Here is a 12,040-nt window from a genome sequence, read left to right as displayed (position 1 = left end):
AAACGTTATCTATTTTACTCTCTCATCCTTATGTTTAACTGTTTAAGATACAAACCCAGTCTGTTTGCTGCAAGATTGAGGGTTGCTAAAGTTGTTCACTCTGTGAACACTGTTTATGTTGATTTTAGACAAAAGGAGAACACTAGTTATTCGATCAGCATGTCTTACAATGGGCAAATAAAGGAAGCATCATCCTGATTTATCAAAATCCTCTTTAGAATATTTTGGTTAGCATCTTAAGAACACTCTTCTTCCTTTTAGGTAAATGGAAGAGCTGGAGACCAGTTTATTCCAGACACGGAAAGCACATAGAATAGAACAAATGGTGGCAAGATGGCTTCGGCGCTCTCGGGACAGCTCGGCCCGGTAAGCCTCCTGGGTTTGCAGAGATTTCTATCTATAAAGGTCTGGTGTCCCAGGGGGAGGAGCTTGTGCTGGTCCTGGCCACACCTTGGGATTGCTGTCTCCGGCTTGCTTTGTTCCTACACCATATGGTGGGAGCAGTGTGAACAGGTCAGCAATTTTGCTGGAGTGCTTTTCCCTGTACCCTACCCCCAACATGTACCTACACACAGACAGACACACCCCAACTCACACACACTTACAACATTTACAAACACACTGACAGACATACACACAGAAATACACTCATACATACTCGTACACACATGCATATACACTCTCTGGAGCACACATACATACACTCTTTTGATCTCTCTCTCTCTGACACACACACAGACACACACACACACACACACACATACACACCTCTTGTCTTAGTACTTGACATGAAAGTCTGGTAATCTGCTGTTTATATTCTTTCTGTGTCTTCGTTTCCAGCAGCTGTTCCTTCCTTGCAGTCCCTATGTCATTCTAAACAAAATAAAATGAAATCAAATACAGATCTGATTTGACTGCTACAGGAGAACTTTCAAATATGTTCTGTTTCGAAGCTTTCATTTTTGCTTGGATTTCCCATCTGGCCCTGCCACAGAGATGAAATATCATGTGTCAGGTGTTTCTGAGACACACATTCTTCCAAAGGAACTGGAAACAGCTGTTCTGCTGCCGAGTAATAAACTTTGCTCAGGGCTCCACTGCCCTGTGGCCAAGTTCTCTGATCCTCACACACCGAGGTCAGATAAAATGGGGCTCCCTTTTACAGATGAAACACCTAAGGCTCACAGAGTGACTTGTTTAGGACCACTCTTACCCCATGCTCAGAAAGCTTGGATGGGTCCCCATTTATTGTAGAAGCAAGCTTAAACATTTTTGGTCTGACGTTTCAACCTGCAATCCTTTCCAGCTATTTGTCTTACTACTCTGCTTCCTTCACAATGTGCTCCAGCTAAAGGCAACACTTATTGTTCTACCACAAGCACCCTCTCTTCTCTTTCACCCCTTGGACCTGGGCTCCTGGGCCAGATCCCTTCCTGCCATCTCCATGTGGCCAGAACCCCCCGCAGCTTAAGGCTTGGCTGAAGTGCTGGGTCTTCCATGAAGCGTTCCTCTGTCTAGAGTCAGGATGAATTTCTCCATAGCACCCCATAGTATTTTATTTGTAGCATTGGCACTGTGCTCCCCCTGGTGCGTTCAACTTTTCGAGCCCATTAATTTCCTTTCTCCTAGACCTGCCTTCTGTGAGGTCAGGGAAAGTATTGGCCTCATCTCTATGGCCCAAAAGTGATTGTCTTGCATGAGTGTTGTAGGTGGTCAGGTAGTGCCTGATGAATGAATGGAAAAACTGCTAAGCACATTGTTTCCCACAGTGGGGTGTGCAAAACCTAGTCCTGTGTGATGCTGCTCCATTAAAAGAGATTCTGTGGCCATACATATTTGGGAAATGATGCATCCTGTATCCTACTGCCTCCCCCGACTTGGTGATTTATTATACACATTATGCATGTAATACAGATTAAAGGCTCTGAGAAGTCCCGCAGAAAAAGAGACCTGTTTAACTTGATGTTACCTAGATATTTGACCTTGGAACCCTCTTAACATCTTGCCTTCTCACAGACTGTAAATGAAAGGTGACAACTATCACTACTATCTAATTTTAGAATATTTTCAATACTATAAAAAGAAACCCTGTGCCCCTTAGCAGTCACTTCCTATTCTGCCCTCTGCCAGTCCCAGGTAACCACTAATTTACTTTCTTTTATTCTGTTTTGAGACAGAGTCTCACTCTGTTGCCCAGGATGGAGTGCAGTGGTGCGATCTCAGCTCACTGCAGCCTCTGCCTCCTGCCTCGTGTCTCAGCCTCCCGTGTAGCTGGGACTGCAGGCACGTGCCACCATGCTACTGTCTATCTCTATAGATTTGCCTATCCTGGATATTTCACATAAATGGAATTATACAGTATGTGTTCTTTTGTGACTGGCTTCTTTCGCTTAGCATAATATATTATTTTACTTACCATAATGTGTTCTTCTTTTGCTTATCTTCTTTTGCTTGTCATACTGACATGGATCAGTATGACATGTCATAGTGTGGATTGGTATTTCATTCTTTTTTATTGTCAAATAACATTCCATTATGGAATATTTTCTTTGTTCATTCATCAGTTGATTTAACATAAACATTTGGGTTGATATATAAAGCCAAATAAGAATGGATAGATAGATAGATATGTCTGTGATATGAACATTTGAGTTGTTTCTACTTTTGGGCCATTATGAATAATGCTGCTATGAACAATTGTGTAAAAGTTTTTGTTTGAACATATATTTTCAGTTCTCCTGAGTGTATACTTAGGAGTGGAATAGTTGGGCCACATAACAACTCTGTGTTTAGTCTTTTGAGGAACTGTCAGACTGTTTCCCAGAGTGGCCATACCATTCTACATTTCCACCAGCAGTCTATGAGAGTTCCAGTGCCTCTACATCTTTGCCAACACTTGCTGTTATCTCTTTTATTGTAGCCATCCTAGTGGGTGTGGAATGGTGTCTCATTGTGGTTTTTATCTGCATTTCCTTGGTGGTTAATGATGTTAAACATCTTCCCATGTGTCTAGGGAGTTTTGCTTTCCAAGTGCTTGAGAAAGAGAAAAACAAAGAGAGAAAGTTTCCTGTCTCTGCCCATGGAAGACGTAATTTCCATGTTTCTAGGATAAATCATTTGTAGCCTTATGTGAATTTCTTCTCATCTCTAATCCTTGGTGTCCTCAGATTACTAGAAAATGATCAATAACTGAAAAAGCTGAGTGTGGGGTAAATAATTTCATTTCCTAGGAATAGACTAAATGGTACCACCTACCACCTTGTTGCCTGGTCAAGAAACCTGAGCATCATCCTGACTCCTTGAATCCCCTGCATCCACCCCATCAGCAGCTCCTATCAGTTTGCCTTCAGAACTGTCCACCTCTCTCTCCCTGGGACCCCTGCAAGGATCACTCACTTGCTTTTTCCCTGTTCCAGCTGATTCTCTACTCTGCAGCTATAGTGGACTTTTCAAAATGTAAAATGTTCCTGTCCCATGCTAGCTCCCAGCTCTACCCCACCCCAAACCATTTCAGTGGCTCACCTGCCATTTTGCCCTGACCTGCAAGTCTCTTCACAATCTCTCACCCCAACTGTCCAGCCTCACCTTGTTCCTCTTCTTTCCTTGCTCACCGTTCTCCATTGTTTTGCCTTTTTTTTTTTTTTAATATCTAGAAGTCATCGAGCTCTTTCCTATCTCAGAGATTTTGCACTTGCTGTTCAGTTGGCCTGGAAAGTTCTTTTACTTCCTCTTTTTATGACAGGTCCTTCTTCATCAGGTTAAATTTAAACATCACCTTCTTTAAGAGGCCTTTCCTGACCACCCAAGGCACAGGGAGTCCATTCTCTTGCTTGTTTCCTCCAGGGTACTTACATGCTCATCACGCTTTATAATTATGTATATATTTATTTACCTGTTCATTATCACCTCTGCCATCATATGGCTTTTCTCCCCCAACCTTCCTCTCATATATGAGACCAGGGACCCTGACTGTTTTGTTTCACAAAGTATCCTCAGCCCTAACAGAGTCCATAGTATGTAACGGACATTCAATAAATTTTTACTGATTAAGGGCTTTTATAGTAGGGGACCGTACTATTCATTGAAATATATTTAAAATGCCCATCCCTCCTTCTTCCAAAAGGAATTTTTAATGATTACAGTTTTAAAACATGTGGGAAAATTAAAATAAGAAGTGTTAGAAATCGATTGCGAACCAATGAGACTTGCAAACCAATAAAATAGATTGCAAACCAATAAAATAAGGATTTAGCATTTGAATACTAACATTAGCCCTGAATTTCCTGGTAGCTGGGGCAAGAAATCAAGGAAGTGTATTGAAATGTCCTCTATAGTGCAGAAAGAAGAAACACAGATATGCATCTGTAGTCACATAATTTTACATGCATATTTTAGCAGTTCTGTTTTTTTCTGACTTTTAAAAACTCAGTTGTTTCAGCCAGTTGTACTTGCTTTACTTGTCTTTGGCATTTTTTTCCCATAAAATTTGAACTCTATCTGTGGCTCTAAGTGAGCTGTCTAGGAGTAAATTAGTCAAAAATAACCATTTCCATTTCCAGGCATTACTAAACAAATTGATAACTTTTATACACACAGGGTAATGTTAGAGCTTTATAGAGAATCTTAAACAGGTATTTTACTGAGGAATAGTGTCAACTTTCAAAGTTCCTGTGATTTCTTAAATTTTAGATTAATTTTCAGTAGGTGGTTATTGTTACAATCATTAGTCAAATTCAGTTGGTAGCCCTTAGTTTGAATGAGTGTCCCCGTTTGGGTAGGAGTAAACTGGTGAGACCTATAATTACAGGAATGGGAAATTGTACAGATATGATAAGGATGACTCCTCTGTTACCACTCGATTTCATATTCCAACAGAAAAATAACATTTACAGTATCAATGTTCTTTTAGAAATAGCTAACCTCGGCCAGGCGCAGTGGTTCACGCCTGTAATCCCAGCACTTTGGGAGAAATCCCGTCTCTGCTAAAAAAAACCAAAAAAAACCAAAAAAATTATCACTTTGGGTGAAATCCCGTCTCTGCTAAAAAAAACCAAAAAAATTATCCGGGCGTGGTGGCGGGCGCCTGTAGTCCCAGCTACTCAGGAGGCTGAGGCAGGAAAATGGCGTGAACCAGGGAGGCGGAGCTTGCAGTGAGCCGAGATCGCGCCACTGCACTCCAGCCTGAGTGACAGAGCAAGACTCTGTCTCAGAAAGAGAGAGAGAAAAAAAAAAAGAAATAGCTAACCTCCCAAAAGGTCTCTGTGACATGTTTTGAATTTCTGTGTAAATAACGCAATGCAAACTGCTTAATAAAAGCTACAACACAGTGACATTACATCATAAACTAATTAATTTTTAACCTTTTGTTTTCAATCAAATTGTCGTCTTCTTTATAGCTTCGTATGACTACAGAAGTGATAAAATGACAAAGACTTGATGATAGTATATTTTTCCACTTAATATTACCAATTTTTCGGCTGGGGGTGGTGGCTCACACCTGTAATCCCAGCACTTTGAGAAGCCAAGGTGGGCAGATCACAAGGTCAGGAGTTCGAGACCAGCCTGGCCAACATAGTGAAACCTCGTCTCTACTAAAAATACAAAAATTAGCTGGGCATTGTGGCGTGTGCCTCTAGTCCCAGCTACTCGGAAGGCTGAGGCAGGAGAATCTCTTGAACCTGGGAGGCAGAGGTTGTGTGAGCCAAGATCATGCCACTGCACTCCAGCCTGGGCAACGGAGTGAGACTCTGTCTTAAAAAAAATAATAATACCAATTTCTTGTTTCCAGAAGTTTCCATTTTTACATAGTTAAATGGGATTCTTTTCCTTCGCAATTTCTTTCATTGCTTCTAAGCTTACAAAAATCTTCATCCAATACAAGTTTTTCAATTCAATAGTTTAAAATGTTTACATTTAATTCGTTAAGTTGGAGTTTATTTTAGTATATGCTAGGAGATGACGATATAATTGGATTTTTTTTTCCAAATTAGTAAGTAGTCATTCATATCACCATTAACTGTGAGTGATCTTTGCCTTCTTGATTCATTCTTTACTGACCCCTCCTTAATTGTATGTGAAATTCTGGCGTCTGTGAGTGGGAGATTGGACCTGTTTCTGGGCTGGCTATTCTGTTCCATTGATCTAACTGCCTACTTTTACACAGCTGTATTAAAATTACTCACGTTACAATAGTATTATGCATCTCATTATCTTTTTTTTTTTTTTTTTTTTGAGATATAGTTTCCCTCTGTTGCCCAGGCTGGAGTGCAGTGGTGCGATCTTGGCTCACTGAAACCTCCGCCTCCTGGGTTCAAGCGATTCTCCTGCCTCAGCCGCCCGTGTAGCTGGGATTACAGGCATGCACCACCACACCTGGCTAATTTTTGTATTTTTATTTATTTATTTTTGAGATGGAGTTTCACTCTTGTTGCCCAGGCTGGGGTGCAGTGGTGCAACCTCGGCTCACCACATCCTCTGCCTTATAGGTTCAAGTGATTCTCCTGCCTCAGTCTCCCGAGTAGCTGGGGTTGCAGGCATGCACCACCACGCCCGGCTAATTTTTGTATTTTTAGTAGAGACGGGGTTTCTCCATGTTGGTCAGGCTGGTCTCGAACTCCCGACCTCAGGTGATCCACCCTCCTCGGCCTCCCAAAGTGCTGGGATTACAGGTGTGAGCCACCACACCCGGCCTAATTTTTGTATTTTTAGTAGAGGCAGTGTTTCATGTTGGCCAGGCTGGTCTCGAACTCCTGACCTCAAGTGATCCACTGGCCTCAGCCTCCCAAAATGCTGAGATTACAGGCGTGAGCCACCGTGACCAGCCTCATTACCTATTAAACTAAGCTTTTATTACTCTTCATTTTCAATGCTTTTAGTCTTACCCACCTATTCTGTCATATGAACTTTAGAATCATTTTATTATACTATTAAAACAAATAAGCATGAGATTTACTGAATTCTCTCTGTCTCTCTCTCTCTTTTTTTTTTTTTTTTTGAGATAAGGTCTTGCTCTGTTGCCCAGGCTGGAGTACAGTGTTGTGATCTTGGCTCACTGCAGCTGGCACCTCCCGGGTTCAAGTGATTCTCGTGCCTCAGCCTCCTGAGTAGCTGGAATTACAGGCATGCGCCACCACGCCTGGCTAATTTTTGTATTTTTGGAAGAGATGGGGTTTCACCATGTTGCCCAGGCTGGTCTTGAACTCCTGATCTGAAGTGATCTGCCTGCCTCAGCCTCCCAAAGTGTTAGGATTACAGGCATGAGCCACCACACCCCACCAAGATTTACTAAATTCTCTTATGCTTAATCTAGAAATGTTAGTTTTATAGAGCAAGATCTAAAGAAGCATAAAGAACTTAATGTGACATCGTGCTTTCTTCACTGCTTGGTTGTATCCTCAGGGCTTGAAAAGATGATTTCTTTTAACTTATCTTGAATGTTAATACTAATGAACATACATGCTTGTCTACACACACAATGACACAAGGCACATACATGCATACATGTGTACACACCCACGCATGTGTGCACACAGGCACACACATGCACATGTATGCACGCGCATACACACACACATACACACACACATATACACACATTTTGGCATCTTAGTGTCAGAAGCCCTTGCTGCTGGTTTTACACACTTTCCAAACTTACTTGGTTATTACAACTATAAGCAGTCTATGTACTAATTTTAAGAATGGTTTTGTTAAAACCTTTCTAATACTGTTGACCTTTCTAATACTATTAATGGTGTAGAAAGACCCTTTCAGGCACCAATTTTCTTTTATTGTGTCTTGACCCATAGGCAAAAGTAGAGAGATTTGAGGGTAGTCTGGAAGGCTCCTGGACTACATCTGCAGAGTTGCCATTATTTCCTGAATCCTGTTTTTAAAGTAATAATGGAAAAATTTCTCCTTTCAACTGTAGGAGCGCTACCCTCACAATCTCCACAGTGAATGGCCCGCTAGAAATTGTTACAACCACAAGCACATTCCTATGATTGTGATTACATGCTACATTTCCTTCTGGTACAGACTGATGCCTCTATTTCTGGTTTCTCTGAATCGTCTTTACACATTATGAAATCCAGTTTCTACCAGATTTAGCTTTTAAAATCACTCAAGTTGAACATAATAAAGTGTTTAAACATAGATTCAAAATTGTTTCTCCACATCCTGCTGGAACTCGGAGGTGAATTCTTTGTTGTTATAGGATAGAGGTAGAATATATTTTCCAACATATCAGAGAGCAGATAAAAAGCCAGAGAATATGTGAAGTGCAATCAGTATCCATCTGGTAGTTTTCCTTTTCAGTGTTATTAACCAGCTCAATATAAACTTATGAGCTATGAAAAGTAGAATTCATCTATGTGAGACTGTTTTCATGATAAATGTAACATGTTTGTTCTGGTTCTACCTTAGGGGAGATCCAGTTATCTGGAAGGAATTTCATTAGTGTAACTATAGGGCTTCTGTTCTTCCAGTGTTAAGATCACAGAAATGACCTCACATTTATGGTTTGAAACGATTACAAAGGCAGCAGAAACATGTTTTGAGATCAGTGCTTAGTTTGATATTTATAAGATGCTTCAGAGGAGGAAATGTTGTTACAGAGATCATTTCCTTTAGCTTACTGTCAATATTAAATGTTCTCTATGAGGAGAGGCCACGGTTTGGTCATGTACTTAGGTTAATCCCTTTCCAAACAAAAGCTAGAACATGGCCTTTGGGGAAAATGTCAAATCCAGACTTTGGGCCAAAGCCGCTGACACTGTCCAGGGATTAGTCAATACAGTGCAATGTCATTTGTCCACCATTGTGGAGGACCGCACTCTGCCAAATGGAAGATAACGGAGCCTACCCATTTGAAAAGCATCAAAATGGATTCTGTTGAAACCTGGTAGTAAGGTTTGTTCTTTCTTTTGTTCTTCAAACAATTATTAAGCCCTACTCTATGGCTGGTACTGAGTTCAGCACATGGGACAAGAAATACGTGGTTCTTGCTACACAAACTAGTCCAGAGAGGACAAGAGACTTTGCACTGGTCTGTAGGTGCATTTTGTAGGAGATATTTCTGCCAAAATCAGAAGACTGAGTAGGAGTTGGGCAGGTAGACAGCATGATTGGATATGTTGGGGAAATTGTGTGTGTGTGTGTGTGTGTGTGCATGTGTGCGCATGTACGTGTGTGTGTGTGTGTTTTGGAAGCAGGTGAGTTATTCTAGACAGAGGGAAGAGCTTGTCCAAAGGCCAATGTGTTTGAGGAACTTAGAGTAGGCTAGTTTGACTGGAACAAAAATATCAAAGAGAATGAATGACTTGGTCCTAGAGGCTGGAGTGATGGGCAGGAGCTGTATTAAGCCATATTCAGGATTTTGGATTATGCCATTCAGTCAGGGGAGACACATGAACAGAATTGTGTTTATAAAATCAGTCTGGCTGCTAGATGGAGAATCATTCAGGAAAGACGAGAATGGAAAGTGGGGAGACCAGTTAGCAGCCTAGTAGAAACCTGTCAGTAGGGCTGGTGATGGGGGCCTGAAACAGAATGGTGGCTGTGGAGATGGAAAGAAATGGACCCTTTTTGAGATCTTCTCGTGTTGTGAGTGATCTGAAGGATAAGAGTGGGGGAAAGTCAAGGATGACTCTGGGATTCTGGCTTGAGCAATTGTCATTATCCTTATGATACCATTTACTGAGCTCTGAGACACGGAGAAGAGAAGTTCTGATTAGGGCAATAGTCATAGGGTTGAGCTATATATCGAGTTAAGCAAACATAAAGGAAAATGACAAAGTTTCATCTCTGTTACTTATATTCAAATTGCTGTTTATTACTGGTTGTATATGCATTTTCACTTTTTGCTAATTATATTAGAGGTACAACTACATTAGCAGTAACATATTAGATATGTACAGTATTTTGCTTATTTATTTGCCCAATAAGCACTGATGCTTCCTGTGAGCAAAGATCTTCACTAGACAATGTGAGGAATACAGAGGTGGATAAAATGTGGTTCCTGTTTCCAAGGAATAAATAGTCTGTTAAGGGTAACAATATATGGAGTCAGATAACTTTAAATAAAGGTTTGGATGCTCGGGGCCATAAGAGAGGGTCAGAGCTCCAAGATGAGACAACTTACGTCTGGCTAGGAAATCAGAGAAAGAAGATGTGACCTTTGAGCTGGACCTTGACTTGGCCTCACACTTTCTGCAGAGGCAGTTGTGTGAGCTGAGGCCCAGGGGTAAAACTGTTAGAGGTAAGATCAGTCTGGAGTGAAGGCCTGGGAAGGGGAGTGGTGGGTGGATGCTGGCTAGGGACTGAAGCCTCAGGACACAGGTCCACGAAGGCAAGGTTGAGGAGTTTGGCTTTTGTTCTGTGGGTGGTGGGGAATTATTAGGAGGAGAATAATTCCAGTTCTCACTTAGGAAGGGTAAACCATAGCTTACACAGTGCTCTGGAAGGGTATTTTCTAGGTTGTGTTTCTTTGTATGTCTGAAGCTTATAGGCCCATAATACTTTTTGATGTAGAGTCTTCGAGGTCATTCTTTGTTGTGTTTGGTTTATCTATTCCCTATCGGGTTGTTTTGAGTTTTCCCACTATTCTAAATAAAGCTGAGATTGATATTTTTGAATATTTAAGAGCCAGGGTTTATTGAACTCATCCTCTGTTCTAGAACTTTACTAGGCATGGGAGACACGGAGATGAATGGGCGCCACCCTTGTCTTCTAGGAACTCATGGTCCAGGATAAATAATATGATATTTTTTCCTTTGTGGTCATCACTTCAAGGAATACCAGTCAAAATGGTAACAGAAGATCAAATTTAAAATTTAAATTCATGTTACAGTTTCACCAATGATTTCCTAGAGAGATTGAATTGCCAGTTTGTATTGTCATTCTTTAATCTCAGGACTAGTACATGTTGGGCCTTATTATTTTTATTCATATTTGGTATGACACATAATAGTACTCCATAGCCCTTTCAGTTGTGCTTCTTTAATAAGGTTGTACATTTTCTGTGTTAATTTCCAGCTTGCTTTCTTCATGTGAGAGTTGTCAATTCACATGCTTTGAGCATGTGAAATGTGGGTATCTACTATGTGTGTTTATGCCCATTCTTCATTATTTGTATTATAAGCTTTCCCCACTTCAGGATTTTTTTTTATTTACTTATTTTCAGCTGCTTTATTGATAGATAATTTACATACCATACAATTCACCCATCTGAAGTGTACAATTCAATGGTTCTTAGTGTATTCACAGATCTGCAACTGTCACAAGTCCATTTTGGAAGGTTTTCATCCCCCACAAAAGAAACCTATACCTATTAGCAGTGACTCCCAAACCTCCTAAACCTCCCTCCCTGAAGCCTTGGGCAACCACTAATCTGCTTTCTGTCTCTATAGATTAGTCTGTTCTAGATATTTCATGTTAATGGAATCATACAATACGTGGTCATTTGTGACTGGCTTTCACTTAGCCAGCTTCATCCATGTTTCATTCCTTTTTATTGCCAAATATTCTGTTGTGGAATACGGTATTTTATTTATCCATATCATTAGTTGATGGACATTCAAGTTGTTTCCACTTTTGGACATTTACAGAAAATGCCGCCATAAATATTCATGTGCAAGTTTTTGTGTAGACATTTATTTTCATTTCTCTCTGGTACATACCCAGGAGTGGAATTGCTGGATCATGTTGTACACCATGTTTAGTCTTTTAAGAAACTTCCAGACACTTAAAGGACTTTCTAGAATTTCTATTCAGTTTCATTGGTGAAAGCCACACTATGCAGTTTTGATTATTGCCTTTGTCTGAAAGGAGTGCTTACTTTTCAACTGTAACTTTTCTGAAATCTAAGTATTTCTGATAGAAATTTAGAGTTCAAATTGATATGTGCTGTAAGTGTAAAATAGACACTGGATTTCAAAGAAGAATGCAAAATCTCTCATCAATAATTTTTTGTATTAATTACAAGTTGAAATGATATTATTTTGGATATATTGAGTTAAATAAAATATATGTTATTAAAATTTAT

The 12,040-nt window shown here is 40.3% G+C and overlaps 1 protein-coding gene across 2 annotated transcripts in view; it reads left to right on the top strand.

Annotated features, from left to right (window-relative positions):
* The window catches only part of FRMPD1 (FERM and PDZ domain containing 1), a 101,533-nt gene that overhangs the window by 46,959 nt on the left and 42,534 nt on the right, over window positions 1-12,040 (top strand). For both annotated transcript variants that reach the window (XM_054500242.2, XM_054500243.2), the window contains exon 2: window positions 262-366. In XM_054500242.2, the coding sequence (XP_054356217.1) occupies window positions 266-366 (101 nt within the window). In that variant the 5' untranslated portion in view covers window positions 262-265. The remainder of the gene's footprint in view (window positions 1-261; window positions 367-12,040) is intronic.

Source organism: Pongo pygmaeus, chromosome 13 (assembly GCF_028885625.2).
Source record: "Pongo pygmaeus isolate AG05252 chromosome 13, NHGRI_mPonPyg2-v2.0_pri, whole genome shotgun sequence".
NCBI lineage: Eukaryota > Metazoa > Chordata > Mammalia > Primates > Hominidae > Pongo > Pongo pygmaeus.
The sequence above is the reverse complement of the archived record's forward strand: the minus strand, read 5'-3'. Positions and strand labels throughout refer to the sequence as shown.